The sequence below is a fragment of the Leguminivora glycinivorella genome, chromosome 14 (assembly GCF_023078275.1).
Source record: "Leguminivora glycinivorella isolate SPB_JAAS2020 chromosome 14, LegGlyc_1.1, whole genome shotgun sequence".
NCBI classification, from domain to species: Eukaryota; Metazoa; Arthropoda; class Insecta; order Lepidoptera; family Tortricidae; genus Leguminivora; species Leguminivora glycinivorella.
Genome location: NC_062984.1, coordinates 19,448,058 through 19,464,938, shown reverse-complemented (window position 1 = coordinate 19,464,938; position 16,881 = coordinate 19,448,058). Strand labels below are relative to the sequence as shown.

The following is a 16,881-nucleotide window of genomic DNA, read 5'->3' as shown; positions in this document are numbered from 1 at the left end:
TTGGGGTCGGCTCTCCTCGTTCTCATGCGCCAGGACTTTCTGGCTTTGGTTGTCGTTGTTGACAGTTGGGCTCGCTCCAAATCCACCACCACCACCATGTAGCAGGCGGTCGTCCAGTGCCTCTCTTAGCATTGGGCAGGTCTAATGCTTTTTTTCACCACATGGTCGTCATCACGTCTCATAATGTGTCCGTACCATATCATCCGCTGCTCTGTTAGTTTTCCGGGATGGGTGCAACTTTAAAACTGCCTCTGATATTCATTACGTACTTCTTTATCGAGTCTAGTTACCCCTGCTGCCCATCGCAGCCTCTTCATTTCGTTGGTATGAACTTTTGCTTCGTGAACTTTTTTGATCGCCCAACATTCCGAACCGTACATCAAGGCAGGTCGTATATCAGTATTGTATACTTTACCTTTGGTCTTTATGGGCATTCGTCGATCGCATAAAACTCTCGTAAGGGCGCGCCATCGTTGCCACGCGACGTTGATTCGATGATTTACATCAGATTCAATGTTAGCATCTGATGTCAGCATGGACCCGAGATATTTAAACCATGGTACTTTAGGAACTGGAATATCTCAGAGTCGTATTAGGTATAGAGTTTGGACCTTGTCTTTGGGGTTGGTATAGATTCTAGGTGCTCTGTTTTACTTCTGCTGATTCGAAGTCCGTTACTTTCCAAAGCATATCTCCAGGATTCCAGAGTTGTCTCCAGTTTTTGTAAACACTTGTCCACCAAAACAATGTCGTCAGCATAGAGTAGGCACCACGGCAGAGGTGACTGTATGTGGTTTTAGTGAGGAAGTCCATTACGACACTAAACAGCAACGGACTTAGTGCCGATCCCTGATGTACTCCCACAGTCACCTCAAATAGCTCACTGATTCCTGTCGGAATTCTGACCCTTGTACTGATGCTGTCATACATGTCTTGATCTACGAGAGTCTCTGACACTCCTTGAACTCTCATGGCATGCCAGACTAACTTTCTAGGTACGCGATCAAACGCTTTCTCCAGGTCTATGAATACAAGATGCAAATATTGCGAAAAAAATATCAACAAAATATATTTATTTTCACCACACCAACTGTTGCTTACTTTGTTATTCGAAAACAGATAGCAAAATTGCATTTTATCCACAAGAGTGCAAAGTAATTTCACACAAATTTTAACTTGATATCTTGAATTGGCTGGCAGAATTTACCATTATTTGATGATTTTTAATCATAAATATTTAATAAATGGATAGATTTGATTTAGTTTGATGTTTTATACCAAGTGTTTTGTTCGTGTTGGTGTGGTGAAAAATTTTGTATTTGACTCGGCGGCAAAGTTTGTTTAACCTTCGTGCCTTGAAACCCTCGCAATGCTCAAGATTCCACTTTTGAACCACACGCTACGCTCGCGGTTCAATATTGGAATCTTTCGCTTGCTCGGGTTATTGGCACGTGCGGTTAAACAACAACTTTGCCCCCTTGCAAAACAAATAACTATTGTTCCCTAGTTCACAAAACTTTTTTTAGGACAGAATCCGAAATACCGATTCCTTACGGACGCACTTTACCTCTGTTACTTCCGAAGACGCCCTATTTAAGATGGGACAGCCGCGACGACAATTTTACAATTAAGATATTGGAAGAACTGGTCCCCTACTGGAAGGACAAACGAAAGAATGCATTGGCTGCCATTTTGACTTCCCATTGCGTTGATGCTCGCATGCTTTTCTTGATGAATCTGAAGAAACATTTGAATATCGACATTTATGGACGTTGTGCAGATGACGCTTACCAGAGCAGAAGGTAATCGGGTTTATTTAGGGAAACTACTGTTATATTGCATGAATAGAAAAAAATCCCGTAGGTACCTACCTCATATTATCTTTTAGTCACCTACAATAATTTTCATTCACACTTACATTTCATTTACAAAGTGTTCGGTAAAGGACTATGTATAGTATAAGTAGGTACTTACTTCTTTACTTTGATTTTATTCGCGGTTGGACTGGTCTGGTCACAATTTTTTTCAGGTGCCCAGGAAATTCTCACAACGATTGCAAAATCTTATCAAGATACTTGTTCTACTTGGTTATAGAAAACTCAAGCTGTCAACAATATATTACAGAAAAAAGTTTTTATTACGCCTACGGTAAAGGCGCCATACCAGTCTTCGTTGGTCCGTTTTTAGAAGATTGCAAAAGTCTATTGCCGCCAAATTCCTTCCTACATATGGAAAATTTTAAGACACTCGAACATTTAGCAACGGAAATTGTTGCTATCAGCAAAAACATTACCAAATTGCTCTCTTATCATACTTGGAGGAATCATTTTAAAGTCGTTGATGAGCATGGGTACTTCGGGACCTTGGGTGCGCACTTGTGCAGAATGTGTGAAGCTCTAAATTATAACAACAGGTCACAGGAACTTTACACTGCATCGGATATCCGCAGTATTTTAGATCCTAGAATACAGTGTATTTGAAGAATATATGTTTTTTTATTGTTCTGATAGGAAAAGATCACAGAATGTAAAGTCGGCATTGGAGACATTGAAGCATCTCGTTGCTCTCACAAACCAAACTCAAAACTAACTATGTATTTAATCTCTTGTGGATCTTGTTGTGTTATAAAGATAAAGGTTTATTAATAACAAAGATACGTACTTGCGTACGTACGAGTAATTGCTATCTTGCCTAAGAAGTTGTCTCATCGACTAATACCTAATCCTATATTGGTAGTTATATTTGCAGTTCTCAAATGGCGGCAAATGAAAAGTTTTATTTCTTATAAAGTTTTAGCTATATTGGTAGTTATATTTGAAACAACAAAGTTTTTAGTTCGTCAAATGGCGGCAAATGAAAAGTTTTGCAAGCATATAGTTTTCTTTTTTTTTTAATTCAAAAACCACATATTTATAGAATTCAGATCCGATTGCCATATAGTTCGATACCATAGACACCCATAGACATATTTAAAAAAAAATGGATTGCCAGTCAAACTAGTTTATCCAAGGGTGATCCAAGGTTTATTACTATAAAAATATTTTTTTTCTTTTGGGACTATCAAATATTCTCGCCAAAGTTGTGGGGATAACGGGGACAATGTGCGTCAAAGAATACAATAGGACCTTTCTAAAATCTTCACTATTGTGTTGGCTTAAATATCTTGTAGCCAAATAAAAAAAAATAGCAAATTTCAAATTTTGACATTGACAGTTCACTTGCTCTGCTCTTGACAATCTTTGATTCTTCCCACATGTGATTTTGTGCTTTTTACTAACAGTTTTTACTGTTATTACTTAATTCTGGGAATTAAGGCCCTGTTGTAATATACAATACTGTAACTTGTTGAAGGTAAGTTCAATAAATAACAACACGTAGACATAACCTTTCGGTAATCTTAACCTCAAAATTGTAATAAACAAACTTACTTCAGATGCAGAAAATGAAAAGAAAACTCGGGGAAGGTGACACTCCTTCCCCCAAAAAGAAGAAAGTTCAATTCACAGAAGGTGCGAAAGATGATAAGTCTGATACCGCTGCTGAAAAAAAGACGAAAAAACCAAAAAATGCAGAAGGTAAAAAGAACTTGAAAGACTCCTCAAAGAAGGACTTTAAAAATTCTCCGAAAGATAAAAAAGATTACAAAGGACCTAAGAAAGACTTCAAAGGTCCTAAGAAAGATTTCAAAAATGGAAAGCCAGGTGATAAGTTTAATAAATTCGGTAAAGGCAAAGGGAATTTCACAAAAGGAGCAAACAACAAGTTTGGCAAAGATCAGAACAGCGGGGAGAAGCCAAAATGGTCGGAAATGAGAAAGGAAAAGAAGCAACTCCGACTGGTGAGACGCAAGGCGAAGACTTCTGCAGAGGTGTTTGAGATTGCCAACAAGGCAAAGCTACTCGCTGCTCAGATTCAAAGGTGAGAAACAACATACCTAATTTATAATATACGCTTTTATGAAATTGATTTGGCAACTAGACTTGGCTAGTTTCCTATACTTAAAATAAAATATATTATGCAGTGCACGAAATAAAGCACCACATAATTACAAGAAATATATGGACAGTAGTTATGTTTAAACATAATTTCTATTTAATAAGTCAAAGAGAAAAAATAAAAATAAATAATAAGTCAAAAGTAGTACATAATAATAAAAAAATAAAATAGGTCATTAAATAAAACTACAAACTAAAACTAAAATCTAAACTTATAAATAAACTATAAATAAAAAACTTGCCCCAAATCGCCGTCCACTGGCAACGTGCCCAGAAGTTGTATGGCAATGCTAATCTGTGCCAGATATGACCCAGCCCTCTGGTCACGTGTCAATTCTAGGGATGTTACGGAGGTGGTTTTATCGGAGCCGAAGCCGGAACCGGAGATTTTAAATTTGCATTAACGGAACCGAAATCGGAACCGAAACCGAAACCGAAGCCGAAACCGGAACCGAGATGTATGTTTAAGCCGCGGAGGGAGAGAAATTAGTACCTAATTTTTCTCCCTTCGCCTGCGTCAAGTAATAATTAATAAAATAAAACAGTGGTATTATTATTTCGTATTTTTTATTGTTAATTAAAAAAGTACCTTCATACAAATCAGTACCTATCTAGGTGTGTAGGTATAGTCTCGACATTATCAAACAGGCATGGGAAATAAAAATGAACACCTTATTGTACGATTGAAAATGTTATAGCACAGGTATGTAATACATACATACAAGTCCAAACCTGTTTTCATAGCCAGGCACGCGCCGCGTACTGCGGCCATTAAGTTTCGGTTTCGGTATGACTTTCGCTTGAAATCAATCGGAACCGAAGCCGAAGCCGAAGGTGTGAAATCAACCGAAAGTTTCGGTATATCGGAACCGAAGCCGAAGCTCCGTAACATCCCTAGTCAATTCCACAAGCTTGCGGCTGCATTCTTTGAAGACCCTGTGGAGAGTGAGTGAATTGACCATGACATCACTCCTAAGTATTTCATAGTAATTCCCTATTAGCAAATTGTTTTGACAGTTCTTAAAAAGAAGCTGATTTGACTAGTAGGAAACTAGCCTATTGATTGTAACATGTGTTGTACACATGTGGCAAGATTTATTAAGCAGGCTTCTAGTTTCCGAACAATTAAATGTTTTCGTCCACTTGGTGGAGTAGCAGTACTAGCAATTGGTATTATTTATATTCCTTCATTGTGACAACACATAAGTCATACAAACAATTAACAATTGAATATACAAGAATTGTTTTTAATGAAATCCAAACTAAATACATAATTGAGACTAACCACTATTGGATTATGTATGTTTTTTAATTATAGCTAAATTTTAACATATACAACATAATACTAGATTAATATTTATGTCAAAATGTCTGCCAATAATTAAATATAAATCATGTTTTAGGAAAGTAGTAAAGCCAGACTTCCGTTTAACGGCTTGCAAGGAACTACACTCTATACTAAAAGGGCAATATAAGGCCATAGCCCTCACTCACGACCTCACCCGAGTCATCCAAGTACTCCTCAAGCACAGCGAAGAAGACATCCGGAACGAAATAACCGAAGAACTCCTTGATCTCATGGTGCCCATGGTCCAGTCAAAATATGGCCAACATGCTGTGAAAAGAATTCTGAAATACGGATCAGATAGCATTCGGCATAAAGTTATTAATAAGTTCTTCGGACATATTGTGTCGCTGTCTACGCACACAATTAGTGCACCGGTGTTGGATTATGCATATGGCGAGTTTGGTACTAAGAAGGAGAAGCAACATATGCAGCAGGAGTTTTATGGTGATATATATAAAAATGTAAGTTTGCACATAATAATTATATGCATATTTTTCCATCCAGTCCTGTTATGTTACTGTACTTATGACTTTACAAAACTACCAAGAAAATAATTTATAATCACAAAATGAGTAATTTATAATTAGAGACTAATTTATAGCACAGTGTACTCTATTGTTGTCAAATGGCATTAAAATATTATAGCTAAAGAAGCCTTTGTGCTATTTCTTTTACCTTTAAAAATTGTGATTTTTGTCTACCAAATTTGGTCTCTGTAAAGGCCGAATACCATTTTTCTAGATAAATTTTTACTAGCAATGATATGGAAATTACTAGCCGTTACATGCAGACTTTCACCCACCAAGCCTCTGCCTGTGGTTTGTTGGAAGATAATAAGAAGTATAAAGGACTAATAATAAACACCAAATGTTTGAATAATTTCAGACAAAGGATAACAAGGTGCACACTTTGAGCGACACATACAAAGACAGCCCGGAGATGAAGACTGCCATACTTCAGTCCTGCCAGGCCAACATTCAGAAGATCTTGAACAAGAATCTACATGATGGAGAGTATGTTATGTTTCTTAACTATCACTAATTATTAAGAAATTGTAGAAATTAAAAAGAAGCATCTAGTAATAGTAATATAATTTACAGTACAGATGGTACTTTTACCCGCACTAGTGCACAAAATGGTTCATTTCTTCAGGTCGAAATTTCAGAGGGCCATCTGTACTGAAAATCGTCGTTCGAAACGAGTGGCGATAAATTAAAACACGACCGAAGGTAAGGTTTTAAGTCGACAGGAGTAAATTTAATCGAAACATAACTTAAGAAATACACACATTGTAATTTACTGGATAGTTTAATCATTTCTTTGTTAATATTCTACCGTGTGCACAACTGTCATATTTTAAAAACCATAGAACCTTAGTTTTGACAATATCTTTTACCTGATATGCCATGAACAATTTTTTCAGACATGTTCACACCCCGTAAGGGCATTTATGTTTGAGACTAGCACAGGGTTTCTCTATGGATTGAAGTATTTGTGTATCATATCGTTATTTAATAAATAGTATTTATGTAGCAGTGTCCCTATAATATTTATACATTATTTCCACAGATTACTGCACTCCGTGTTGTATGACTACATCCGTGAATGCAGCGAGGAGGAACGCACGGAGCTGGTGACAACACTCGCGCCGCTCATAGTGCCGCTCAGTAACTCGCTGCCCGGCGCTAATGCGGCCAGCATCTGTGTGTGGCAGGGCTCTAACAAAGATAAAAAGGTAGCACAATTTTACCTCATATGGAAATATCTGGGAGTCCAATCTTGCTCCGAAAATATATTAAAACTAGCTTTTAAAAAAAAAAACGAAAATTGCGGAATGATCCATACAAATTTCCACCCCCTATTTTAGGGAAGTGGGGGGTTAGAAAGGGACAATAAAGTAGCCTATGTCACTCTCCATCCCTTCAACTATCTCCACATAAAAAATCTCGTCAATTCATCGCTCCGTTTTACCGTGAAAGACGGACAAACAAACAGACGCACACACTTTCCCATTTATCATATTAGTATGATGGATTTATTATTATGGATTTCCCTAGTTAGATACATTTTTGGTCTCTCGGAAATCTCACCTAGTGAGGCTATATTTGAAAATAAACTTAAAAAAATGTTGATACTCGTAACATCTGCATATTACACAATAAACGAATTTATATTAAGAACTACTAGGACGGCATTTTAAAATGAATTCTCTTTAACATAAATGTTGCAAAAAAACTCTGTAACGACTGTAAGTATTAAACTAACTCATTAACTTAACTACTTATAAGATAAAAAGATGTACCTAACTCACTAATTGGGCCTACTGTCTGTAGTCTGTTTAGTTAATAAGAATTATTTATTATTATATTGGAGTGACATGTAAAATTACTTATAATTTTATCAATAAAAATCTCATTTACTCAATCACCATTTAGCAAATTTCATCTAAATTGTTAGAGCCGTATCCAGATTGATGACGACTTTATTTGGATTAAAAAAAGCAAGATCCTGCCGGCCTAGCCAAAATGACAATCGTTGTCATCGTTGACGCTAGACGCCTATCGAAACACAGTCTGGCTCTGTCGCGCCAATATGGTAGAACTACAGAGGTGGCTAGCTACGATAACGACATTATCTTAAGCTTTTGAGCATTTGGCTACATACCCAGTGCAGGAAGAGGTCGGGATACAGAGCCCATACCTTCGAATTTTCTTTCTCCTACTTCAAATATCTCTATCCCTTACAGACTATACTGAAGGTGGTGAAAGAGCACGCAGTGGCCCTGGCGAAGCACAAGACCGGCTACCGTCTCCTGCTGGCCATCTTCGACGCCGTGGACGACACAGTTCTGGTCCGGAAGGCCATCGTGTCAGCCCTGGAGCCGCATATACATGAGCTGGCGAAGGACCATTGGGGGATCATGGTAAATAAGCAATATTTTTTTAATGTTGTTTTTGGGAATTAAGTTTGGGAGTTAAATTAGGCTACCCGTCTTGGCTCAGGTACGTCTACGTTGAGATATTGCCTCGCTCGGTGTGTAGCAGATTTAAAAAAATATTTTTTTCTTAACCCTTAAATGCACAGTTATGTATATAATTATGCATCATGCATTTTTGACTCTATTGACAGCATGTCAAAATTCAAATTTGAATAAATCTTTATCAAGGTCATGCATTTAACCCTTCGTCTGTGTTTGATAAGGATCCTAACATAAGGCGTTGAACTTTAAAAATGTATATCAAAGTGAATTTTTTATGACAATTTTTTGACAGACAGGCGAAGGCCTTAACCTAAGCATTGTTTCGACACTCGTTGAAGGCCGTACTATTTCATAGTATACGTTACGTATTAGTTGTTTCAAGGAGATCTCATACAAAAAGTTACACTCCATCACATCTTAGAGGCCAAACAAATTTACCCACTTTGAAAAGTTGACTGTCGTTTTTGTCATTCCAAACTGTCCAGCCAGAGTTCCTCCAATATTTTGAACAATATAAATAAATCCATGAAACAAACGTTTTCTTCCAGACCCTCCACTGGCTAGTCAAGCCCAAGGACCCTGGCGCGTTCCATCCCAGTCTCATCAAGTTCCTCGAAGAAGGCTTCAAAAGCGGGACCTCCAAGAAGGACGCCGCCATTCGCGTGGCTGAGTTGAGAGAAGCTATCTTACCAGCTATAGTGAAAGACATCGCTTCCGATCCGGAGTTCTGGGTCAGCGAGAAGACTATAATGCTTTTGGCAGTGGCTGTACTTTCTATAGGTAAGGAATAGTTAGTTATTTTTCCCTAGATGGCGCTGACCCGATGGTAAAAAGTGTTACATCGCGCTATCATTAGTTCCTTATAAAGAGAGATATTTGAGTTTTCTAGGTTGTTTCTTTATAGGAAGGTGAGTTTTGATGTTAGTTCAGTAAGGGTTCAGTTGCACCACCGAAAATGGGAAGGTTAACCTACTATTTTATATGGAATTTGACAGTGGGCTGTCACACTAACCTTGAGTTAAGCGGGTGGTGCAAGTGGCCCTAACATGTATATCTCTAGATGACGAAAAATGCTACATTGCGTTTACAACTTTACATTGTTTTGATAATGTGTATATATGGTGGGTTACATGTCATACAGCAGAATTTTATATGGGGTTTCTTTATCTCTGCCATTCATATCGAAAGATGTTAGGGCTTTAAACTATGGAATATTTATGAAGTCATGGGGTTTCCGAAGTAAATAAGTAGCTTTGTAAAATTATTTTTTTTTTCAGAATCCAAGGAAGAAATCGTATCAGGCCTAGCTGAGGCGATCTGCCGCCCCGACTGGACTGTAGGCGACGGACTAGCGATAGAGGACGCCGGCATGCACATGTGTTTGAAGAAACTCGCTGCGCTCGACCAGGGCAAGGACGGTGGGACTTTGGGAGAGGCGGTGTGTAGCCGGCTTAATGAAGACATGGTCAGTATCTAACTGTGTTGAGTGTTTAAAATCCAAGGAAGACATCGTAACGACTGGGTGGCTAGCCGAATGGCACAATCGCTCACGAAACGAAGCGCTAGTAGATATCTATCTCTATCGCGCTTGCGTATTGGCGCGACAGAGCCAGCGGCGTATCGCTTTCGTTTGGCGTCGGAGAAATGCCATTCGGCTACGGGGCCTGGACTGTAGGCGACGGACTAGCGATAGAGGACGCCGGCATGCACATGTGTTTGAAGAAACTCGCTGCGCTCGACCAGGGCAAGGACGGTGGGACTTTGGGAGAGGCGGTGTGTAGCCGGCTTAATGAAGACATGGTCAGTATCTAACTGTGTTGAGTGTTTAAAATCCAAGGAAGACATCGTAACGACTGGACTGTAGGCGACGGACTAGCGATAGAGGACGCCGGCATGCACATGTGTTTGAAGAAACTCGCTGCGCTCGACCAGGGCAAGGATGGTGGGACGTTGGGAGAGGCGGTGTGTAGCCGGCTTCATGAAGACACGGTCAGTATATCACAAAAAAATTAAATAATCGTAACGTCAACTTCATACAAATTGCCCAAATTGGTCGTGCTGATCGATCCGCGTGACACCAGCCTTTTATGGAGTAAATGATCTCATATTAATCAATGTGAGGTGGGGACCAAATGACAAGTCACTTGTGTGAGATATAGGTTTATTCACCGTTTTTCACCAATCACATGATTATAGTCTTTAACTACACTCTCTCGCGCTCACCAAAATCAACTGTCAGGATCGCCATGTGAGGTGGGGGACCAAATGATAAGTCACTTGTCATTTGGACACGTTTAAATAAGGATGTTTTGTTATATAAACTTTTTCTTTTCCATTAATATTTACTGAGATATTAGGGTTCTAAGATTAGTAAATGGCACTAGCACCACAGATGTCATATATACCATAGATCACGCAAACGTATCTACTTAGCGTGTCAAATGAACTCAGTGAAATCCACTGAGTTGTCCATCTTTACTCGCAGCTTGCAGCTTTCGGGCGTCAATTTTTTGTAAATTGAAGTCAACCAAAACATAAAAAATGCCTCGTTACGTGATATTCAATTGCAACAGCACAAAAATTATGGACAATCAAGAGCCTGAGACATATTTAAAATCATAGGCAAGAATCAACTTCAGTACAAAATTTGACACGCTCGGCCCCTATACAAATATATGAATTTGTTTCCTCTATCCAAATTAAGCTCTGTAATGACGACTTTTATATAGGTATAGGTTATGTTCGTTAGGTATCTTGAAACGGCCGAAGGTCAAACTGCACAGAATAGGAGCCTCGCGTAAGCGGGGCTCCGTCGATATCGCTTTCTGTCTCTGGCGCCTTAGTAATGCTACGGGAAAATTTTGCAACCTTGCACCACTCTAACTCCTAAATTAGTAGGTTTAAAAAAAAACTTTAATTTATAAAAAATGCTTATTTTAATGCATTGTTTCAAATAAGAACAAAAAAACGTGAAAAAAGTCCCAGAATCGGGCCCCTTTTGCTATACTCTGACCGCCCCTGTCTATACTACTGTAATGTTTGACGTTATCACGTTAAACTACCGTCCGTAAACCGACTTTACAGACAACCAATTTTTTTTTAATAGATAATAGATATTCAGATCTATACTAAATAGCAGCGTTTTAAATCTACAATTGACGTACACCCATACATACATATGATGTTAATACCCAACGTAATATTGCAGATCAAAGTGTGGCTGCCCACCAATCGCGGTTGCTTCTTCCTGCTAAAGCTGATCGAGAGCAACCGGCCAGAAGTAGCCAGCAAGATCAAGAAGAAGCTCAAACCCCACGTGGAACTGCTGAAAAAGCAGAAGACAGAAGGAGCGAAGCTGCTGTTACAGAACGTTCAGAGTAAATAAAGAAGTCTGGTTTATGTACATTGTTTTATTATATTTACAAAATTAGACTATAGCCTGGCAAAGAGTAGAATTGGAATTATTTATTTTATCATAGCATTTGTGGATTACTGTTCTCGTACAAAAGTGACTCAATAGTTGCCACATGCAAAACGGTTTACAACTTTACATAGACGGTGGCGCCCCTATTAATTTCTACTGTTTTGCCAGGCTGGCTGTAATCAACCATTTAGTTATACCTACTGCTATGGTCATAACTCACATTATAACTTCACGTAAAGTTCAGATTAGTCAACAGAGATGATTTTTAACCCTTTGACCATCAAAGGCGTTAATTTTCATTTTCACGCATATCAAAACACTATAGAAGTTTGGTGAATATTAGAGGATCAAATCATTTACATAATCTTAATTATTACACTTTCGATCGTTTCCATTAACCCTTATTATTAAATTTATGAAACAGTTTACAGTATGCAGTAACTTTTTTTGAAGATGACAAAACGTGTTATCTCCGAAAGGGCTTTTTATGGATTTGAACCTTATTGTTATCATGATAGTTGCTTTTTAACAACACTGAGACTTTAGCACGTGCTGTGGAAACGGGAGCTAGCCGCTGTGAATAATAGACACAAAGGCTTTTGTTTAACAAATTACGGCACAACCTAAAATTCATCTCAGAAAATTCATACTATACAAATACTAGCTTTTGCCCGCGGCATCGCACGCGTTAGAAAGAGACAAAAAGTAGCCTATGTCACTCTCCGTCCCTTCAACTATCTTCACTTAAAAAATCACGACAATTCGTCGCTCCGTTTTGCCGTGAAAGACGGACAAACAAACAGACACACACACACTTTCCCATTTATAATATTAGTATGGATTTTACAATGTTTTACTAAGGCCCACATCCACATAACATTTCAATACTTTATTAAATAATTATTCGTGTATTTTTCTAGTAATTAATCATGATTGCAATAACTTTGAAACTACTTTTTACATTTTTCCACTGACCAGAGCCATCTTAAATTGATGATAATAGGAACAAAACTTGTTCAGTAGGTAATTAATTAATTATCATTTTAGAACACAACTTAATATAAATACTGTTCAAAATATTGTCTGTTTGGAAAGAAGAGATACGGCAGAAATATCATAATACACAGTTATATGATTACCAATATTACCCATATATATGTCGGTGGCAAATAATCATACCGCCCGCCTGATGGTAAGTAGTCTTCGTGGCCGTGGACGCTTCGAACTCGCGAAATGCGCCCTAGTTGAGTCCTGGCAACCTTACTCACCGGCAGGAACACAACACTACATTGATTGCCATATAAAGAAAATGTTGGTTTCCATTTCTGCCACGACTCTTCTCTTTCCAAACAGACTATAACTAGTCACATCAGGATTTGATCCACACCTTGCCTATGGGCTGGTCGGCAGCTTTTTCTACCACTTGCATTGCTTTCTCCAATATCTCTTTTTGAATTTCTTCTATTGATCTGAAAGTGCAAACATGTTTTTAATAGTTAGAATTCAGATAATTCATAGGATAAATAAGTAGTCTACAAACAAACGTACAATCTCTCACCCTAAACGCATATAGTTCGTTTATCAAATGTTATGACAATGATTATTGTAACTAAACTACAAGTCGTAGGATGTTGCTACTTTTTTTTATTTCTATACTCTTTTGCTTTGTTTTTCCCTATAAAGTTTTTATAAAATATCTTATAAGTACCTTCTTGCATCTAATACCTCCCAGTCGTCTTCTTTTAGCTGGTGATACATTTCTGCCACCGTTCTTTTGGAAACTTAAAACCTCGTACCTATAAAATAAAATAAAAAAATCACGTAAAATCATGAAATTATGTAAAATTCTGATGGCATTCTTACGGAATTTAGAATCGGCAAAAAATACTGCCAGTTTTAACAAGTGATTCAGAACAAACATACAGTATTTTTATATGTGGTGTTTCACATATAAAATACTTTCCGCAATACCAAGAGGCGACTGGTGACCAACTCACTGGGTCACCAATGGCGTGAAAGAGATAGCAATATGACTTCAGTCGCCACCGCCAGTAATTGCGGCGAGTATAATGGATCTTCTGCAAAAATTATATCGGTCGGAATTTCAGATTAAATTGTCCTTATTGTGAGGCATTTGCCAACAGGAACACTGAACCGCGTGACTTTTATCTAAAACAAACTCGATCAAAAGACCATGTTAAGAAGAAGAGGCTATATAGAGGTAGATAGACATGAAAAGTGACAGCACCCTAGAACTGATAGACCGTTGCAAAGTGTAAGGCCAGGGGCCTATTGCATAACAATTTACAACTCATATTACAAGCGGTAGTCCCCCTCCAATTCATTTTATAAGAAAGAGAGTTCCACTTGTAATACAAGTTGTAAATTGTTATGCAACAGGCCCCAGGGGCCCGTTTCTCGAAAGGTAATACAAGCCTTGTATTACAAGTGCGCGAACTGTCAAATCGTATGGGTTGTCATGGAAACACACTTGTAATACAAAGCTTGTACCTTTCGAGAAATGGGCCCCAGAGTGCACGCTCATATTGGGCGCAGCGTGCGGCATGCATGTCAAACAATTGAAGCTCATAGAGTGCCCTGAGTCGACTCGATGCTGAATAGACGCTCGCCCGCCCCACCGAACACTTCGCACCGAGCGTCCACGCCTTACACTAAGACAGACAGACAGATAGACAGGGACATTATGATCTTAAGCGCGGATCCAGCTTCGTGCCCAGGGGGGGGTCACGTGGTAAAGGCCCGGGGCCCCAGGGGGAGTCACTGATCTGATTAGACGCCAACCCCGCCGAACACTTCGCACCGAGCGTCCACGCCCCCTAAGACCCCTGGATCCGCGCATGTATGATCTCTATTAGAGACAGTCCAGGGCCATATCAAATGTCTCACCTTTCATTCCCGAAGCCGTTTCTCTGCTCTATGCTCTCAATGGGCATGGTCAGGAAGAACACCTGGTCTGGCTTGGGCAGCCCCATGTCCGGGGCTTTACAGAAGTTTATGTCTAGACCTGAAAAACATTTGGAAAATCAGTGTAAGGTCAATGTATCAAATACTTTGTTTTTTCTTCTAACAGTTCTAACTCTTCTATTTTTAATACAGCAGACCTCTTTAATCCGAACACCTTAATTCGAACGCACTTCTTCCCTCGAATACTTTTACGAGAAAAATGGGATAAGTTTTTTATTCGTCATAAAATACTACCCCATAAAGTAAACTATTAGATCTTTTAAACAAAATTTAATAAATATTACGTTTACAGATGAATACGCATTTAAATTTCACAATATTATTTCTTTATTTCATACAAAATAACCTATTTATACTATAATCCGAATGCTCCACTAATCCGAATGGGGGTTTTTTTTTAGGGTTCGGATTAAAGAGGTCCTGCTCTAGTTTGTATACAGCTCCATATTTAATTAAATACAGAAGGTATGGTAGGATAGAAAGTCAGTCAGAAAGTAAGTAAAGTTTTTCGCTTCTGACTGACTAAAGTTAAATATTCACAAGAGTTCTGGCCTAAGCAATCAATTTTATACATTATGTTGGTTTTTCCACATTTTTATAAAGTCAGACATAGTATTTTATCATATTTTAAATATGTAAGGGACCGTCCCCACTAAGGCGACGCATGTCTTGAGACGCGGAACGGACGTCAGCGCCACGCCGCCGAATATAAATTGAAAAACGTCTCCTCAGTACATTTTGTATAGGAAGGACGCGCAAGGGACGTCGCTTGGCGAGCCCCAAGTTACGCGTCGCCTGGGGGCGCGTCTTACGTCCTTCCTATACAAAATGTACTGAGTACTGAGGAGACGTTTTTAAATTACATTCGGGCGGCGTGGCGCTGACGTCTGTTCCGCGTCTCAAGACATGCGTCGCCTGAGTGGAGACGGTCCCTAAGTCATAAAAATTACTAATGAAAAATCAAAATAAACAAATACTGAAGAAAAGCAATAAAATGAGTTAAATATATAATTTGAAAACCTAAGCTATATGAAAAAAAAAAAGAGTATTACTGCCTGACAAAAATGGGTAGAAAATATGTGTGCCACCGCCTATGTAAACAGTTTTCCATGTGGCTACTATAGAGTCACTTTTGTTTGAGAACAATAAGTGCTATGCTAAAAAAATTAGTTTCATTTCTACTCTTTTTGCCAGGCTGTATTCTTAAATAAAATTATATACAATTATCCTATATTTTCATACCTTTAGCAGCTGAAAATGCCACCCCAGAGTAGCAGTACCGATCCACAACAATGCTGGTGCCTTCCTCCAGGGTCTTGACAATCTCACCGGCTCTCTCCCAGCGGTTTGCTGAGAACAGCAGGTGGATGGCTTCATCAGACAGCTCTTTCTGAAAATAAAATTTTTAAAAAAATTATACACCATGCATTTTATGATGTCTGTTTAATTCGACAGGATGTTAATAAAGTTAACAGAAATCAATAAAGACAGGTTGTACATTCACATTTAATGTTTGATAATTCAGAGCTTACCTTGGACATGAGATAACTATTGATAACTTTCCCAATCTCGGTTTGTCTGGCTGGAAAATTGGTGTACTCGGCTTTTATTTGTTTCTTCAGCAGGCCTTCCACTATAAACATATTATAGAAGATTAATATGCTGAGATCAAGACACCATGTTACTTTTAAGCTATGAATGCCATGAAAATTGCCAAAGTGGGTTAAAAATATTTACTACATTTCAATACCAACCTAATGCTTTGCATTGTGTAGATTTCCCTGTCCGGTCTAGTCCTTCAATAACAATTAAGGCTCCTCTCTTCATGGTTGCGTTTACTTAGTAAGGACAGTAGATAACAAGTACACTAGCGTTCTCTTTACCAGACTATTGGTTATCGGCAAAAAGGTTATCACGTAAGCTAAAGTCCAAATTCAACAAAGGGAAGTCTTATATTTTATTTATACGCACAAACTACACAGCATGATAAGACAAATTCAATACTTAACCTAATTAAAAGGCCTAAAAACAACCTAAAATACTGAAAAAAGTAGCGCCAAAACGTAAATACAGTTACACTTCACCGGTAATCAAACATCAAGTGACTGAAGTGACATCAATCCAACAAGCTGTCAGCAGATAAAACTTT

At 38.4% G+C, this 16,881-nt stretch overlaps 2 protein-coding genes across 3 annotated transcripts; one reads left to right on the top strand and one right to left on the bottom strand.

Moving 5' to 3' along the window:
• The first annotated feature begins 3,216 nt into the window (after window positions 1-3,216).
• On the top strand, window positions 3,217-11,722 carry LOC125233609 (protein penguin). 2 transcript variants are annotated; one of them, XM_048139669.1, is made up of 10 exons: window positions 3,217-3,351; window positions 3,434-3,918; window positions 5,399-5,804; window positions 6,229-6,356; window positions 6,913-7,078; window positions 8,090-8,266; window positions 8,872-9,103; window positions 9,601-9,663; window positions 9,999-10,123; window positions 11,532-11,722. In XM_048139669.1, exons 2-10 carry the CDS (start codon window positions 3,434-3,436, stop codon window positions 11,706-11,708), a joined length of 1,959 nt encoding a protein of 652 aa, XP_047995626.1. In that variant the 5' UTR covers window positions 3,217-3,351; the 3' UTR covers window positions 11,709-11,722. The 2 variants fall into 2 exon arrangements, with proteins under 2 accessions (XP_047995626.1, XP_047995625.1); XM_048139668.1 differs by lacking the exon at window positions 9,999-10,123 and having other exon boundaries at window positions 9,601-9,788.
• A 764-nt stretch (window positions 11,723-12,486) lies between these two features.
• LOC125233368 (thymidylate kinase) lies at window positions 12,487-16,822 on the bottom strand. The gene is given in 7 exon segments (XM_048139357.1): window positions 12,487-13,216; window positions 13,456-13,514; window positions 13,516-13,543; window positions 14,655-14,772; window positions 15,975-16,122; window positions 16,265-16,365; window positions 16,487-16,822. Coding segments are annotated over 7 exon segments (627 nt in total). The 5' UTR covers window positions 16,560-16,822; the 3' UTR covers window positions 12,487-13,116.
• Between the last annotated feature and the right edge of the window lie 59 nt (window positions 16,823-16,881).

Bases quoted from the DNA above. Each gene is read 5' to 3' on its own strand.
- LOC125233609 (XM_048139669.1), top strand. From the start codon at position 3,434: ATGCAGAAAATGAAAAGAAAACTCGGGGAAGGTGACACTCCTTCCCCC. The intron at 5,805-6,228 runs GTAAGTTTGCAC...GAATAATTTCAG, and splicing joins ATGGTGATATATATAAAAAT to ACAAAGGATAACAAGGTGCA. The intron at 10,124-11,531 runs GTCAGTATCTAA...GTAATATTGCAG, and splicing joins GCCGGCTTAATGAAGACATG to ATCAAAGTGTGGCTGCCCAC.